Here is an 18638-nt window from a genome sequence, read left to right as displayed (position 1 = left end):
GACAATGGAGGAGAGTACACCCTTGGAGAGTTTGTTGACTATTGTGCGGAGGCAGGCATTAGGAGGGAGTTCACTGTTCCTTACAACCCCCAGCAGAACGGGGTTGCGGAGAGGAAGAACAGATCCATCATAGGGGCTGCCAAAGCCATGTTACATGATCAGGGGTTGCCATTGTTCTTGTGGGCAGAGGCCTGCAACACAGCTGTTTACTTGCAGAACAGGAGTCCGCATCGTGCCTTGGGGCACATGACTCCGGAGGAGGCTTTCTCTGGGAAGAAGCCTGATCTTGGTCATCTTCATATCTTTGGATGCATTACATACTCCTATATACCCAAGGAGGAGAGGACCAAACTAGAGCCCACCGCAGAGAAGGGTATCTTTGTGGGCTACAGTGAGACCTCAAAGGCCTTTCGGATTTACATTCCTGCACAGAGGAAAGTTGTTGTCAGACGGGATGTGAAGTTCGAGGAGGACAGGGCCTTTAGGAGGTCACGGGAGTTAGAGTATCTGGATCAGCCAGACCCTCAGCAGCAGTTGAGTCAGTCGCAGGGATCCAGTGGGCAGGGATCAGGAGGATCCGGAGGTACATCTATGAGGATGTCAGGTCCATCAGTGAGCAGTGGCTCGCCGAGCCGGAGGGGTGGTGCTCCGGGCAGCATGCAGAGCAGTTCACAGAGCAGTTCACTAGGGAGTCCACTGATGGACAGTTCACACGGTACCTCAGCTTCTACAGGTTCAGGTGCAGGCAGGAGGACAGCAGACAGACAGTCAGGAGTTCAGGCTACTGATGGGGATGAGGAGGAGGAGTTTCATTCTCCTATGGGAGAAGCATGCTCAGGGAAGAGGAAGCCCAAGTGGCTTCATGACACCTTGAGAGATGCCACATCTGTTGCTGAGCCGAAGAGGCCGGTCAGAGAGAGTAGACCACCTGAGAGATTTTGTAGCTATATGGCGATGGTTACCAGCATCCTTGACTCTGAGCCTTCTAGCTATGAGGAGGCAGCTAGCCAGCAGGTCTGGAGAGAGGCCATGCAGGAGGAGTATTCTTCTATCATGAAGAATGATGTTTGGGAGGTGGTGCCGAGGCCTGAGGGCAAATCCGTGGTTACTTCCAGATGGCTTTACAAGGTAAAGCATGCTGCAGATGGCAGCATTGAGAAATTCAAAGCAAGGTTTGTGGCTAGAGGGTTCTCCCAGGTAGAGGGAGTTGATTATGAGGAGACCTTCGCTCCCGTGGCTCGATATACTTCGATCCGCTCCATTATATCAATAGCAGCAGAGATGGGTTGGAAGATCCACCAGATGGATGTGAAGACCGCATTTCTCAATGGCTTCATACAGGAGGAGGTGTACATTGAGCAGCCACAGGGCTTTGAGGTGCATGGGAAGGAGTCCCATGTGTGCAGATTGAAGAAGGCCCTTTATGGCCTGAAGCAAGCTCCCAGAGCTTGGTACTCCAGGATAGATGCATACTTGCAGGGGATGGGTTTCACAAAGAGTGAGGCAGATCCGAACCTTTACTTTATTGTGATTGGTGAGGAGCCCCTCATTCTGGTGCTGTATGTGGATGACTTGATCATTACAGGTGCAGAGAGACTCATAGAGCACTGCAAGAGAGATCTTGCGGCGGAGTTTGAGATGAAGGACATCGGCTTGATGCATTACTTTTTGGGTTTAGAGGTGTGGCAGGAGGAGGGGCATTTCTTCCTGGGGCAGGGGAAGTATATTGTGGACATCCTTAGCAGATTCCACATGGAGGATTGTAGACCCATGTCGACACCGATGATCACCAACTGGAAGAAGCTTCATGCTTCGGATTCCGAGTTGGTGGATCCCACATTGTACAGGCAGCTGATTGGTTCCTTGATGTATTTGGTCAACACCAGACCAGATATCTGTTTTGCAGTCAACACGATGAGTCAGTTTATGTGTGAGCCTAGGAAGGTTCACTGGGTGGCTGCAAAACACATTTTGCGGTACTTGCAGGGGACAGTGGATTATGGTCTGGACTACAGGCAGGGAGATGGAGTGAGATTGGCAGGATACACTGATTCTGATTGGGCAGGTTGTGCTTTTGATAGGAAGAGCACTTCAGGGTGTTGTTTTGGGTTGGGTTCAGCAGTAGTGTCATGGTTCAGCCGGAAGCAGCAGTCAGTAGCACTGAGTTCAGCGGAAGCAGAGTATATGGCAGCCAGTCTAGCTAGTTGTGAGGCTATCTGGCTTCGCAAGATGTTGTTTGGCTTATTTGGTCAGCCTTTGAGACCTTCAGTGATTTACTGTGATAATCAGAGTTGCATTAAACTCACGGAGAATCCAGTATTTCATGACAGGTCAAAGCATATCGGGATCAGATATCATTTCATCAGAGACTATGTTCAGAAGGGAGCTGTGAAGCTTGAGTATATTTCCACTGATGAGCAGGTTGCAGATATTCTTACCAAAGCCTTACCACGAGGCAAGCATGTCTACTTCAGAGACAAGATGGGTGTGGTGAGGAACACCTTCCTCGGTAAGAGGGAGTGTTGAAATTTGGTACCGGAGGACAGGTGGTTCCCTAAGGCTTTGATCTTTGGCCTAGGGAAAAGTGTCCAAAAGAATTTAATTTTTCTCCTAAAGTAACTTTATAATTTTTATAAAGTTAAATCTAATTTGAAAGTGACTTTAAGTGATAAAGTTACTAAGTCTAATTTTAAAGTGACTTTATAAAGTCAATGAAAAATTAGAAAGGAAAAGTGACTTTGGAAATAAATGACTAAGTGGGTCTTTATTAAAGTGGGGTGAATTAAAAAATAGAAAGTGAGATTTAAATGAGCATTTAATCTCAGCCATTGATCTAAATCTATTTCAGCCATTGGATTTAGGGATCACCCAAAAGTCATTTAGGGTTGGGTTAAGGGAGGAAAAGGAAGAAAAGATCATTTATTCTTTCATGAGCAGATTGGGAGAAGGAGAGCAAGAGAGCAAGGGAGATTTCTGGACAAGGAGGAGAAAGAGGCAGCAGTTTGGCACACACACCAAGGCAGCACTTCAGCAAATCCGAACAGCATAAAGAACAAGCAGAAAAAGGCAATTTTTGTGAGCAAAATAGTGGAAAAATTAATTTTCAGCACGAATATCGAGGAGGCGATTTTCTGCACTTTTTCCGAGGGCTGTCCGTACAAGTCCGTACGGCCGTCCGTACAGTCCGTACTGTACCGTACATCCGTACGTACCGTACACAGTCCGTACATCCGTACGGTCCGTACAGCTCTTACAGCATTTTTCAGATTGTCGTTTGGGCTGAAAACAGATAAGTTTGGCTTGCTGGAAATTTCTGTTTTTGCTGAAATTTATTTGCTGAAAATTTTCTCTGTAAAAAGGCATTTTCCAGAAATAAAGAAGAGCTCTCAAACTGGTTTTCCCCAAGAGTTGTAGGGGGTTTTTCCAGGGTCAAGTTGACCAAAAATCACTGAGTTTAAATGTGTTTTAATGGCTGTTTTTAATTGCTGATTTTTTATTTCTGCAATTTCCAGCACTCAGAAAAATTTCCAGAATTTGTGTTTTCAGCAATATTTATTTTTTCAGTCTGTTAAATGTATGGCTATGGGAATGGGCATTTAACTACATGGGAGAAATAAGGTGAAACTGAAAACCGGGGTGGGAAAAGAGAAAATTTTACATCCATTTCTTTCATTTATTTTTTCCCAGATAAGAAGCCTCCCTCATATCTACTTGTTTGTTGCTTTTTGGATCCTAGAGTTAGATTCATGTTCAAGTGGCGACTCCACTTCTTTCATCTCTTGATTTTCTTGAGCAGAGACCTCTTTCTATCATCCATTTGGCCCCTCACTATTTGTCATGGACTATTCGTTTACCCCGTGTCATTTTACTGATGTTCTCCATGATGTTTCGGAAGTGGCCATTTCTAAATTACCTTTGTTCTCAAGTGGTGATTCAGTCGTTGTTAGAAAGCATTTAGGCAGGTTTACTTGTATAATGATCATATATTGTAGATCTCCTCAGTATGATCATGAAGATGTCAAAATGCGTCTATTTGTCCTTTCTTTAGAGGATGATGCTTTGAATTGGTTTAATAATTGTCCTGAAGATTCTTTCACTTCTTTACAAGACATTGTCAATGCTTTTAAAGATAGATATGGTTATCAAGATAGCTCGCCTTGTGCCCCTAAAATTGTGCAACAGAATGAAAGTAATCTTATGAAAGGTCCAGTTGTCGATGAAAGATTTCAAGACAATTCTTCATATCAGAATGTGCCATCCACTTGTACCATTGCAGATCAAATCCATGATAGTGGAAAAGCAGGGACAAATTGTAAAATCAGTGTCGACAATGAAAGGGAAAATCAGAAGCAAATTATAGAAGAACTAATGCGGCTGGTAAAAAATATGGAGATCAATCAAACTAATTACTCCAATGATATGAGAACTTTATGCACCCACCTGGAAAAACGTGATAAGGAGATGGAAACATGAAAATTAAACAATCTGATCATGTAACCGACATGCAAAGTAAGCATGCTAAGGAAATTGAGACCATGAAAGCTAATCATGATAGGGAAATTAATTCTATGCAAAACAAGTTATTAACTATGGATGAAGAAATGACTATCATGACATTCGATCATAATAATCAGTTGGCTACCATGCAAGAAAATCATAAGAAAGAGATAAACTCTATGCAGCATTGCTTGATGACCATAAAAGCAGATAATGACAAAGTAATAAAAGATATGGAAGCTAGTCAAATATGTCTTCAGAATAAGTTACTGACCATGGAAGAAGACCATGCCAGGGGAATCAATGCTATGAAGTTTGAACACTCTAGTCAGATGGATGCCATTAAAATACAGGTTCAGAAATTTCAACAGCGATCAGAGGATGAAATAAACTAGGGAACGTCAATAGATCAGAAGCCTCATTATTTGCTGCAACAAGCTCCATCTTATTATGAGGTCCTTTGTTCCATTGAGAAGTGGATAATTGAAGGTGACCTGGATAAAAGGGAAATTAATAATCAGGTTGATGCTCACACGGTTAATCCACCAGTCATAGAAGATCAAGTTATAACTCAGGGCACTTGTGAGATTGATCCATCATTCTTGACAGGGCAGATGCAGAATGACGAAAGACATGTCACACATATCTTACATACTTCATCTGAGAGCTTTAAAGCAGAAATTTTCATGTCATCAGGGATACAGCCTGCCACAAAGAAAAAACGCAAAAGAAAGAGAACGAGAAGAAGATTTGATGCATCAGATGGCCGCGAGCAACTTGATTTTCGGATAGGAAAAAGTCCTACCGTATGCAGAATTGGACATGGCACATCCGAGAAGCAGCCGACAAATTTGCCTGAAAGCAGGCAAATGCTCAGTATACACTATATTGAACACATTTGATGCCATGGGGCATCCTCTGTGTTTCTAACTCTACTCCTTGTTTTTTTCAGCATTTTGATTTCTGTTTTAGGATTAGATTTACTTTTCATGTTACTAGATAGTTAATAAATGAAGAGCTTATATCTTTCCTGTGCTTAATGTTATATGATGATTTTTGGATGGATGCTACTTATGTTTTGTTGTGTGTTGCGTGGATGCAGATTCTGGATTCTCACATTCCTACAGTGCAGCAACATGTCCCCAAGTAGAGCCAGATGTTGACCACTACGTGTCAACTACCCATAGCAGTACACCCCCTTTTCGCAAAAGCGATAGCGCTTGATCGACATGTCCGTGCCATTCGACTGTCATCATCAGCTCGATCGTGTTATGTTGTAAACACAGTCTACATGTGTAAATTGTAAATAATCTTAGCAGATCTGTGTCATGTATGTATTTGCCTAGGTAAACCTAATCTTCTAGTGATGATCTACGTTCTGAAAGGTTTTTTGTCTCACCGACCCATGGTCGGCAGAGTTTTCCTTCAACCTAACCCCAAAGCCGGAATGGATTTTGTCATTAGAATCTTAGGGGAATCCTAGTGTGCTTCAAGTCTATGTAAAAGTAATTTGGAAATAATCCTAATTATTTGGTTAGGTTATTACAAATCGCTTGATTCGCTAGCTTCTATTTGTGTCGCAGAGTTGGGTGGTCTATGAGGGTCTATGTCAAATGGGTTTTCCCCCTTGAGATGTAAAATTGTAAAGGTCATGATGTAAAGTGTCTTGAGGGTTAGAAAGTGTTTTATCCCCTCAATAGTCCTAGCTCTTAGGTGATTTTTCCAAAGGCTAAGTTCGAGGGTCCAATAAAAAAATAATATAATAAAAAATAATAAAATTAAAAAAAAATAATAATAATAATAAAAAAAATTAAAAAATTTAAATTAAATTAAAAAATTAATTAATTAATTAAAAAATAAAATAAAATAATAATAAGTCAAAGTTTCAAGGAAATAAATACAAGATTTTAATTTTTTAAAATATTTAAAATTTCGACGAATGAGATTAAAAGAGATTTTGATCCTCATCGACAGTCGAGATCACTTTGACATGGATCACTCGAACTAGCTGTTGGGAATTTTTCATTTAACTAGGGTGTCACGGGTCATTTGAGATCATTCGATCTTATAGTCGTGTGCTAAAGAAAGCTCTCTTGTAATCATTTTTCATGTGCAATAAAGAAAGACTTCGGGGTTGAAATCTCGTTGGTGTTCCTCTTCTGGAAATGTTGTAAGGTGTTTTATATTTTCTACATAAAATTATTTTCAACCATTGATGATAGCTTGATGAAGAGTGATTTTAAACACAGGTATCTTGTTTAGTCGCTAGGGTTTGAATGATAGTTAAATTTCGGGATATGATGGCAGGTATCTCCATTACATCCGGATTTTAGTATTGTTTTAACTTTTCTCCCTCTTTGTTAATGTTTGATTTAAGTTGTGCAGGAAATCCTTTTTTTGAGATTACCGGGCGTTCGGGGAAGTTCTCGGCTGAACCAGCCAACTCCTGAATTGCATTTTCTGAAGAGCCCAGCCAGTTTTGGTCCCGGGCTTATCATTTGAAATTTTCTGGTGAATGCACGAAGGGTTTTCTGAAGTACCTCATCTTAAATTTAATATTTTAAAAATAGTTTTGTCGCATATTGACAAATCTACCTATTTAGAGCCTTTAAACTATGAATAATGTAATTCTTTAACAGGTTTTAGAGTTTTTTTAGTTTTGTTTCTTGCACATTTTGTTCCTAGGTATTCTGTTTTGCCATTGCAGGTTACAGGTCTGCGAAGAAATTTTTGTTTGAAGCCAGATCTAGGCCCTGGAGGGTAAGATCTGGGCTCAAAACTAACTTTTGCAGGTGCATCATTTTGCAGTCCAGGGTTTCTGATCTTGTGCAAATCTAGAGAAATTTGTTGGGGTTTACTAATAAATCCTGAAGCAGAATATAACATTTTAATCTGGAAATTCCAGGGTTTTATTTGGCAGCGATTTTCCATTTTGTTTACAGTCCAGCAGAATTATTTTCAAAATTCATTAAGGGTTTTGTTGCTATCATATTTCCTTCAAACCGCACCCATACTTCTTCTCTCACCTGCATTCAAAATTTCTTTTCCACTTCCACGCAGTCTTCACTATCTCTTAGCTCTCCTCTCTGCGTGATCTCAGCATTCCTCACATCACATTGCTGCCTTTCCCTTTCACTGTCTAGTCCTCACGCTCAACGCGCAGCCATTCACGCATCCTTAGTTGTATTGCTGCTCGTTGCTCCATCTTCCTCACCTTCGTTTTCCCTTGCTGCTCGTCCATCAAACCTGCAAACTCCAGCCATCTTCACGCAGCTCTCTGCTTGCATCTACCCTCCTTCACCTTATCCGCAGCGAACATCTGCGTGTTTCTTTCACGCCCTTCTCTACGCTATCCCCTCCGTTGAGTCGCTCTTACTTCCGTTGCTCCAGAACCCGCGTTTTCCCTTTTCTCCAAGTTGCATCACGCAACTCCTAACTTCCAGCTCCACGCATCACCTGCACGTTGGTTGCTCCATTACGCTTTCACAGCTCCTCACGCAGCTATCACCATCGAACCAGCGCACTGCTATCCCTCTTGCCGTCAAAGTTCTCTCGCGTCTTTGCCATGACCTGCATACACAGAGTAAAACAACAACGATTTTTATTATGTCGTGGATGAGTTTTAGGGTCAGGCATTTTAATTTTCATTTAGTTTAGTTTGAGTTAAGGATTAATGTAGGTCCCTCTTTTTATTTGGTTTGGTTATATAAAAAGTTTGAAAATAAAAAAAAATTAAAATTAAAATTAAAAAAAAAAAAATCGATTTTCATTTTTTTTTAGATTAGCTGTTAGTTTCAAGTTTAGTTTTGTTTTATTTTTTAATAAATCAAAAAATCTCATATAAAATATATATATATATAAATAATTCATAAAAGTTTTTTAATAAAAAAGGGTCCCTTTATTTAGATTTTAGTTCTTCTATTCTGATTTTTAATTTTAGAATTTAAAAATAAAAAAGTTAAAAAGGGTTAGTCTTTAGGTTATATTTAATTTAGATTTAAGTTTAGATTAGATTTTAGTTTTATTAGGATTTTAGTCTTGTTTTATTTTTAGATTTTAAATTTTATAAAAATATATAAAAATTTTAAATTTTGAAAAAGACTAATTATAAATTGACAATTCATTTTAGCGTTGTGTTCTTTTTGTTGTGGGGTTAATATTTGTCATTCTCTATAGTTAAAAGCACTTAAATGTTTATCTAGAGATTAACTATTCGAAACTGGGTAGCATTTAAATTTCGTGGTTGCTTAAAGTATTTGATCTTTTGAAATTTATCTGCTAGAACATCGCGTTATCTATTGAATATCTTTCATTTGGTGAAATTAATTGTTGCCTGGATTATATAATGCGCGTTACATGTTGGAAATCTTGTAAATATTTTTCAGGCAATCATTAAATTACTTCATAAGCAGCAGCAGTTAATTAACTCCATAAGGCACTAGTCTTAAGCATTTAAAGATCTAATCAAATTCTAAAATTGATCAAGTGCTTGTTTCCCCCTGCTGTGTCTCCCAACCCAACTAGTTCCCAGTTGATCTTCCTTTTTCCCATAGTGTCTACCACCCTTAGCCTACTTCAGGGAGACGGCTTAAACGGAGGGATCGGGGATCAGGGTGACAGCCCGGTTTGAGCGTTGTCGTGCTGCTTAGACAATTTGTGCGACAACAGCGTCTATCTTAGACTCACTTGGTTGAGACAATTTCTCAACTTACACACTAATTTAGGAGAGCTAGTTGGAGAGAATCTCTCATCCAAACTAGAATCCTTGGTTTGAGGAGTTCTCATGATTTTATGTATTTAATTTAATCATCTACGAGAGTTAATATATACTTGTTTTTCTTTCTAAATTGTCATCTATGGGTCTTATTCCCTTTTTTCTTGCAAAGATCATGTGTTATACACTTATTTATTTATATATATATATATATATGACGTTTCAGCTGACGTTTCAACTGATGTTTCCATTTTTGGGAGGTGACATTTCTAAATGTACCCATTGCACGAAACTCCGAAATGTTTTAGCATTTCATGCAGCGTAGGTTAAAAGGGATTCCAAGGGTTCGAAATTGGATTTGTCTAGGCCCCACTAATGTTATGCAATAAATAGTTATGTTAAATTCTTAAATTAAAAGCATCATTGAATTTCATATGGAGAAAGTAGAATTTTCGATCCCACTCAAAGTCCAGGAAACTTAACATTACCATTAATTGACTTAGGATGTTTGAGAATGGTTCCACCCTCATTGGATTTCATATGGAGAAAGTAATATTTTAGATCTGACTCAAAATCCAGCAAACTTAACATTTTTCAAGATTTCAAGATTGGGGTAATTGCAACATTTCCATTGGATTTTGTCATGTATGAGGGTATGGAGTTAGCATTTAATTAAGAGGACCAAGCCCTCTATGTACCTTGATGTCGTTGGCATTGATTGTTGAACTGCTCTGTCATGACCCTAGTAAAAATGTACCCATCACTGGAACAGAATTTCTATTTGGTATGTTAAGCTTTTTCTATCTTATTTTATGTTTAGAGGGTGATATTGATCATGAGGATCCCAATATAGCTAATGACTTTAATGATATGTAGTATTAAGTGATTGTTGTAGCATGACTTTTTTTGGACTCTACAAGCCATTTAGGACCTCTTTGTTAATGTACTTTTCGTTTAGGTGGATTGCACACAAAGCTATTTTGGTTATATGCATTAGTTGGATGATTGAATTTGTATCATCATCATGTAAATGTGTTATATATTTTATATTTTATGTGTAATTCGCTAATCTATTATGTTTTGTAATATATATTATATTTTTTTATATATAATATATAAAGTGTCCTCTATGTCATGTTCTAGGGGTTCATCGCGTCACGCGTCGATTACTCGTATTTCCATGTCCTCTATCACGTGACATAAGTATTAGTTTGTTTTAGAAAGCTCCATTTTGGCATGCCCATGGTAAATGGATTATTAATGATGATAGTTTCATATGAAGGTCTGAGTTTTATGACCCTCTAAACTTACCACCCAAATCCAATTTCCAATGTCTTCTAATGCCTTGTTCAAATAATGCACTATGCATGGTGTACGAAAAAAATACACATGGGTTGCATCAGTGACAAATCCAAGGGCAATGGATGGCCCACATAATTGTTCATTTAAAAACAAAGTGCTCCCTTATTGACCAAAACAATTGATGGAAGGAAAATATGAATTCGATATGGAAGAGACAATGATGTTTATCAATGGATGACGCCAACCTAAGTTATGTGGTTTAGTTCAAGTTCAGGTTCGGCGATGATTAGGTTCAATTCAAGTTCAAATGTTTTGATGAGGTTTGGCATTAGGTTTGTCTATATATATATATATATATATAAACTTGAAAATGAAATATAGCATAAAATAGTAAGAAATGAACACCAATAAACATAAGAAATGTTATCATGGGCTACTTGCAAATTACAAGTATAGATTACAAGTTTTTGTTGTGACATGAGGCTATGAGTTTTGATCTATGAACTTGGGTCAATGGCCATGAATATCGATGAAGTTTGTCAAACCTCATCAATTTTTTTTAGGTTCGCCAAATTTCAAACCTCAAGGTTGAAGTTCAGTGAACCTTGTGACATAGACTCCAACAATCCATCCAACCATCCATCTAGACTCCATGATGCCATCGCCTTTCTCAATACCTGTTTTCTCCTTGTCAACAAACCCAATTCAAAGCTTTTCATAAACAAGTGCCTTGTACCTTGTTGGTCCATCATTAATGGACCAAATCACTTGATCAAAATAAGTTGAGACTACATTGAAAGGAATAACACGTGCAAGAAAATTTCTTGCTAATGCAAAATCAACAACTTTCCTGCCCTCCACATTAAACATATAATAAAGGCCACCCATTTTAAATTTCCTTGGTGATATAGTTGAAATGTCTTTCATGATTTTAGCTACACATGTTGAAAATACTGGGTGAATCAGTATTTATGTGAATTTAACAATTTTCAACCTTTCACAACTATTATATACATGATCAACCATTTCAATCACAAATAATACACATGAACACAAATATTTTACAGTGGAAACCCAAACTAGGAGAAAACCACTTGAAAGCTTTGCTATCAACTTCAATTTGTTACAATGTTACAAGCATCCACCAGTAAGAACACCAATCCTCTGTAAGCACCAAACTTGCAAATTTCATAAGCACCAACCTACAGGAGACAACAATCCCCTAGCTGAGCACCAACTCAGCGAACTGCAGGCACCAACCTACATCTTCAAGTTGTTCCTTGGATTTGTCAACAATAACTTCTGGTCCCCGTCAAATTCTTTAGTGGGTGGTCACCCAACCATGCAATCCTCAGGTTTGCACCTTCAAACCTGATCACAACCCACCTATCCTGTTCAAATCAACTTTCTGCTCTTTAACTTGGCTTAGTTCTTGGACTTGGCTTCGTGTCTTGGCTTCTTAAACGTGATCTGCTACATAACAGCTCTCTGTATCTGATCAAAAAGAGGTTTGCCCACCTAGCAGCTTGTACTCAACACTACACCTTTCTCTCATTAACTGTTACTGTCACTGTCATTGTACTCTAAAACATAGACTCACTGCTCAGAATCAGGGCTCCAAATCCTCTTCCCAAACATTTTATTGTTCACAGTTGGTCTGTCCACAGACCTACTTCACTGTCAGCCTTGTTCCTAACTCCTGTTGCAATGCAACTTTGCCATAAGATAATCACAAGCCCTACCATCTTAGGGCTTCACTAAACTGCCACCAAAAAATAGGGCTATCATAGCAAAACCCTGCAACTTATGTATAGAACAGCAATCCGTCCCTAACCACAAGAAAATGATCACAAGGAAATTCTCCGCAATTATAAAACAGTTCCCTTAACTCTTGATTGTTCACGCAAAGATGTCCTTGTAGACGCAGCCCTCTCCTCACAACCCTGCTCTTTACAAGTTAACAGACCCCTGCTACTGATCTTCTAACCTGAAACAAAACTCGGCCATATCTAGAGATGATGCCACAGAGAGATACACAAAAGACACCCACAGATACCACCTCATATTCACTGAAAACCTGCCATAGAGAAACCCAATAAAACTCTTTCTCCTGCCCTTAGAAACTCAGCCCTTCTGCCTTAGTTCAGTTTTGTGGTCTACCACAAAAATAGGGACACATTACGATCGAAGTTTAAGGAGTGGAAAAGGATGTCAAATGGGAAGAAGAGTGTTAAATTTCCACGATATTTTGCAACTACTTAGTAAATAACTGAAATTTAATGCAACTGCAAACTTTCTTTCACAAAGATACAAAATTTCTTAACTGATAAGCGGAAAAATAAACACAGAGATAAAGACACAGTCACACAATTAATGCACTTGTTTTTCTTGGGAAACCCAACTGGGAAAACCCTCTTCTTTGTTGTAGTATTTTATTGATAAACTTGAGCACTGAAATCTCTTACAAGGCAATCTGAGAACAAACTTGTTCTCTGTTGTACTAGCTTAAACTCCCTGCAAAACACTTAATTTCAGCTCCTCAACCTTACACACTAGGGCCTAAATCTGTGCACAAAAAAACTCCTATTTGGTAGCACAGCAAGGCCCTATTTCTATGGACACAAGGTATCCTATTATATAGGACACAGGTCCTAAATCTGTGCGCAAATCTGCTCAAGCAAACTAGTGTGTTCCACTGTTTTAAAAACCGGCCGTTTCGACTCCGATTCGGCCAAGTTGGTCCGAGTCATAGCCCAACCGGGTCGACTCAGCCTTTGAACCGAACCGGCCGGCCAGGTTGTTACCGAGCCAGCCGAGTTGGCTAACGACTCGGCCGGCTCAGTAACAACTCAGCCGGCTCGGCCGGCTAGGTAACAGCGGCCGGTCAAATCACTTCAGCAGCATTTTTTTTTGAAATTTCATTTTTGAGGACTCCCTAGGCTTCCCTGTCTGACTCATGGGTTTCCCTCTCTGATTCTGATACCTAGTATTGATATGCTATTCATGGTAATGTTAAATTCTTAAAGTAAAAGTGACATTCTCCTTAATCTTCATTATCCTTTTACATTCTCCTTGATCTTCATTTTCATCCTTTTACTTAAATTTTTAACATTACCATGAAATGACTCGGGATGTTTGAGAGTGGTTTCGGCCTCATTGGATTTCATATGGAGAAAGTAGAATTTTAGATTTCATTCAAAATCCAGCAAACTTATCAGTTTTTCAGGATTTCAGGATTGGGGGATTGCAATGTTTCCATTGAATTTTGTCATGTATTAGGGTATGGAACTCGTATTTAATCAAGAGCACCAATCCCTCTATGTACCTTGATGTTAGTGACATTGGTTGTCGAACTCCTCCGGGATTCGCTCCCAAACCAGGAGCTTCTGAAAATGTCACTCCCGCTCCCCGCTCCCAAGTAACACTAAGCCAAATGATGTTGGCAGCTCTAGCAGTAGCCAGTAGTATTGGTCACAGACTTTTGTTGTAGAGGCCATTTCTAGCCTCCTTGGTTATGTGTTTTTGTTTTGATCTCTATATCATCATCATGTATGTATTGGACAGTGCACTGGGTGCCATTTTGATATAATGGATATATTCATGAGCCTACTTTGATCATATGTTGTCTTCTATCTATATTCTAATGTTGTGTGTTTGGAAACATGAATGAAAATCTTTAAAATTATGTGTTTTTATAAAAAATAAATATTTAATGTATTTTTTACAATGGCCGAGTCATTGAAATTGAACCGGCCAAGTCGATACCGAGTTGGAGTCGAAGTCGACCCTAGGCCGAGTCGGAGTCGGAGTCGAAGTTTTAAAACATTGGTGTGTTCTTGCTCCTCAAGGCTACACACACCACAAGCAAAGAGCTCTCTCTCTCACTAACTCGTGAGGCTTGCTTTGTCTCACAACCTTGTGCACAAAACAATGATGAATACATGTGCCTTCATCCTCCTTTTATTGATTCAATCCATGCTAAAATTGGCAAGTCACAAATTTAGAACTCGTGGTTAACAAGTTAACTGAGTCAAATTGGTTCTTCTCTCTCCAATCATAACTTGGAGTTACAACTCGTGTTTCCTTCAATCAAGGACTGAAGCTCCACTCGTCCTATTCTAAATTTATAACTGCCACTCGATCTGTAGTCAAACTGAAGAAGGTCCACATAACTAGTCCTCCAACACTATGCATGAATTCACCATCTCCACGAACTCGTCCATGGTCAAAGGAAAGACAAACTTAGTTTTTCTAGCTAAGGCACGAGCTAGAGAAGACCTTCTTTCACTACACTTTTCAGTAGAGTGCATGCAAAGGGGAGAATCAAATGACTGTAATTAAGAGGGCTAGGGAAGCAACCTATGATAGAATAGACAATAGCATCGAGCAATCAACATAAAGGGCCTTGGTTCAACAACATCTAGGAAAAATACATTTGTTTCAACAAAAGACAAACTATACAATAGAGATCACAAATGGGAGAGTAACAAGATTCAATCTAGTGTGTGGTACTATTGTTGTCACCTTTAGGCCCTTGGTCAAGACTATGATTGAGCTCTGACAATTGGTAGATTCAAAATGCCAGGCCAATTTAATACCTAGGGTGCAAGAAGGCATTGTGAAGAGATTGGATGGTGAGCATAATAGATTCAAAGAACAATGGAAGAAGACTCATTCGATTGGCACTATGCAAGCTATTAAAGTAACAAGGGAGGAGTACAATGTCATGAAGAAGAGTTTTGTTCTTCATGTAAAGAGGATCCCCCTTCAAAATTTCTAGGTTGCAAAAAGACATTGTGAAGAGATGGATGATGAGCATAATAGGGTCAAAGCCCAATGGATGGAGAAGCATTGTATTGACACTATGTAAGCTATTAAGCTCACAAGGGAGGAGCATAATGTTCTGAAGAAGAGCTTCACTCTTCTTGTGAAGAGGATTCCCAGCATTGTATTGGCACTATGTAAGCTATTAAGCTTACAAGGGAGGAGAATAATGTCATGAAGAAGAGCATCACTCTTCTTGTGAAGAGGATTTCCCATCCAAATGGTTGAACACAAGTTCCCCATCAGCATGGAAGGCACAAGTTTGAGGCTTGGAAAAAGTTGGCCTTTGGTGCTGCAAAATCTGTGCAGACATTTTTGTTATTTTGTAACTTTATCACATCCTAATTTTTAAACCATTTAGTCATTCGAAGACACCATGGTGCTGCCAGACAAGGAGAAGGTTCACCCCTCCACCCACTTTTTTACTGTCTGTTAGAAAATAAAATAGGATGACAGTTTGTAATAAAAGCGAAATAGCACTGCCAGACAAGGAAAGAGGCTCAACCCCCATGCTGTTTTTTGATTGTTTGTTATTACAATTAAATAGGACAGTTCGTAATAAGAGGAAAATAGAGATCTAAAACAGTTTACATGTATGTTCAATTTGGCAGTTAACCTTCTAAAGGATGTCAAGCTTCACTAACATAATACTTCTGTAAATAAAATAAAGTTTTTTCCAGTTAAAAGGAAAGCAGAAATTTTCACCTCGACACTTTGTATTTTAGAAAACAAATACCATGTGCTACAGACTTCATAAAAAACAACTGGTTGGTACTTGATATATCCAAAAAAGAACCTGGGTCCTAAAACAACAAATAGCATGTAATAATTTCCCACTTAGCCAACCTCTGTTTCCAGTTTCTATCATGTCTAATAAACATGTACTCTTTCACTGAAGTTGCTTTTGATATCCCACATGCATCTCCAGCCTCTGGCTTTTTACGATTTTCATTATACAAGGACCACCACAAGCTTGGATGGCACAAGAAAATAATTTAGTCTACATTGTTCACAAGCCCAAGGAAGGAAAAAAGAAAATAAATCTGAGTTCACAGTGTTCGCAGTCTGAGGAGAAAAACAAAAGAAGACAAATTTGAGTAATCTTATAATATGTGCAATATACTCCAACAAAATCATCTCTTGATTTTCCATAGCACAAGTATATTTGAGTTCTGTTATATGTGGGATCACATCGTGTAGCAGCAGGCCAATATATAGTAAGACCACAGACCATCAATTCAAACAGCTTGTACGATCTTTCACCTACTTCTATAAATCTTCTTTCCGAACTTCCTCACTAACAGCAGCAAGCATACCCTCTAAACTACTGTAAAATTGATTTTGAACATGACCCTCCTTTATCTTTTTCAGTGTTCATGACTGAATTCTATATTAGTCTTAAAGGTATATAATTGCATCTATAGTAATCTAAGTGAAGAAGAAGATGGTGCTCAATGAGTGTGAAAATTGAGTAGCAGAAAACAATATAATATTACTGTATCTGTGCATGTAAACACACGCACAAGACCTTACTCTCCTGTCTCTTTCATAACAATGTACACAAACACACACACACGAGAAGAAAAGGAGAAAAAATAGTCTACAGTAACAAATCATTCACAATAATCATTCAAATCCATAGTGCAAAAAGTAAAATAAGAATGTAACCTCACTTAACAACATGTTTAGTACCAAATGCTAAAATAGCATTTCTACTTACAGAAGTAATCACACCAACAGGTTGTATTTGGTGATGACGCTGCAGTGCCACATTTACAGGAGGAACAGGAGGCAGGACCTGCAACCAACACTTGCATCAGCACAGAAGAATATGATCAAATGATGTGATGAAGGGAACATGCAGATTTCTTAATTTCAGAGTAACTCTAATGACTTGTCCAATAATGAAAAAGCAGGGCTAAAAGCAAAATATAAATACTCGTAAAATTAACTTAAAGGCACACGTTATCAGATGGTTCCATGGGTGGACGTAGAATGTCTATCATCATTCATTTAGATGGAGAGATAGACCTGTCAAAAGGATACAACAAAATTCTGATAAACCAGGACTGTAAGTATAGCTTTAATGACCTGAATTTTAACAGTATGCTGGAAAAAAGCAAGAAGACATGGTGGTATGATTGCTTTTTGTTGATGTTTGAAGCTTGAGCAAGTACTTCTGCACAGGCCAAGTGTCTAGGCATGCAAGAAGTTGCCCAAAGATCTCCTTAGAACACTCGCTCAAGTGCGAGCAAGTTGCTAATGTAACTTAGCCTAAGTTTAAACTTAGGAAAAGCACATAATTATTATGTTAGTTGATTGAGCTAAAGAAATTTCATGATTATGTTTTAATCTCAGCTGTTGATCTCAAATGAGGGAAGATCTAATCTCGGTCGTCAATAGCTTTCGAGATTAGGGTTAGGGATTTCACCCAATGTCAAATTATCAAAGCAAGGCTAAGGAGAGGAGAAGACACACCATACAACAACACTAGTGTTTGAGAGAGAGATTTTCTCAAGTGAGGAGAGTGATACTCTAGTGTATTGGGTCCAAGGAAATGCAAAAAAGCAGAGATCCAGATCGGCCAAGGAGATCTAGGGCATGATCTACTCAATCAATTCCAAGCTATGTCACAATGTTTGTCAAACTTCAACCTTGAGGTTCGAATTTTGGTGAAATGTCAAATTATCAAAGCAAGGCTAAGGAGAGGAGAAGACACACCATACAACAACACTAGTGTTTGAGAGAGAGATTTTCTCAAGTGAGGAGAGTGATACTCTAGTGTATTGGGTCCAAGGAAATGCAAAAAAGCAGAGATCCAGATCGGCCAAGGAGATCTAGGGCATGATCTACTCAATCAATTCCAAGCTATGTCACAATGTTTGTCAAACTTCAACCTTGAGGTTCAAATTTTGGTGAAATGTCAAATTATCAAAGCAAGGCTAAGGAGAGGAGAAGACACACCATACAACAACACTAGTGTTTGAGAGAGAGATTTTCTCAAGTGAGGAGAGTGATACTCTAGTGTATTGGGTCCAAGGAAATGCAAAAAAGCAGAGATCCAGATCGGCCAAGGAGATCTAGGGCATGATCTACTCAATCAGTTCCAAGCTATGTCACAATGTTCGTCAAACTTCAACCTTGAGGTTCGAATTTTGGTGAACCTTAAAAAATTTTGAGGTTTGGCGAACCTCATAGCCATTGACCAAGTCCATAGATCAAAACGCATAGCCTCAGGTCACAACTCAAGCTTCTAATCTATCCTTGCAGTTTCCATGTCCATGATAGCATTTTTTATGTT

At 38.8% G+C, this 18638-nt stretch overlaps 1 protein-coding gene across 1 annotated transcript in view; it reads right to left on the bottom strand.

Moving 5' to 3' along the window:
• The window catches only part of NAF1 (nuclear assembly factor 1), a 108584-nt gene that overhangs the window by 32352 nt on the left and 57594 nt on the right, over window positions 1-18638 (bottom strand). Inside the window, exon 2 of the mRNA XM_089396665.1 lies at window positions 17058-17135. Coding sequence (XP_089252791.1) covers window positions 17058-17135 — 78 coding nt within the window. The remainder of the gene's footprint in view (window positions 1-17057; window positions 17136-18638) is intronic.

Source organism: Pinus tabuliformis, chromosome 1_2 (assembly GCF_031772625.1).
Source record: "Pinus tabuliformis cultivar Carrire ecotype Pingquan chromosome 1_2, CPIR1, whole genome shotgun sequence".
NCBI classification, from domain to species: Eukaryota; Viridiplantae; Streptophyta; class Pinopsida; order Pinales; family Pinaceae; genus Pinus; species Pinus tabuliformis.
This window is presented reverse-complemented; position numbering and strand designations above follow the sequence as displayed.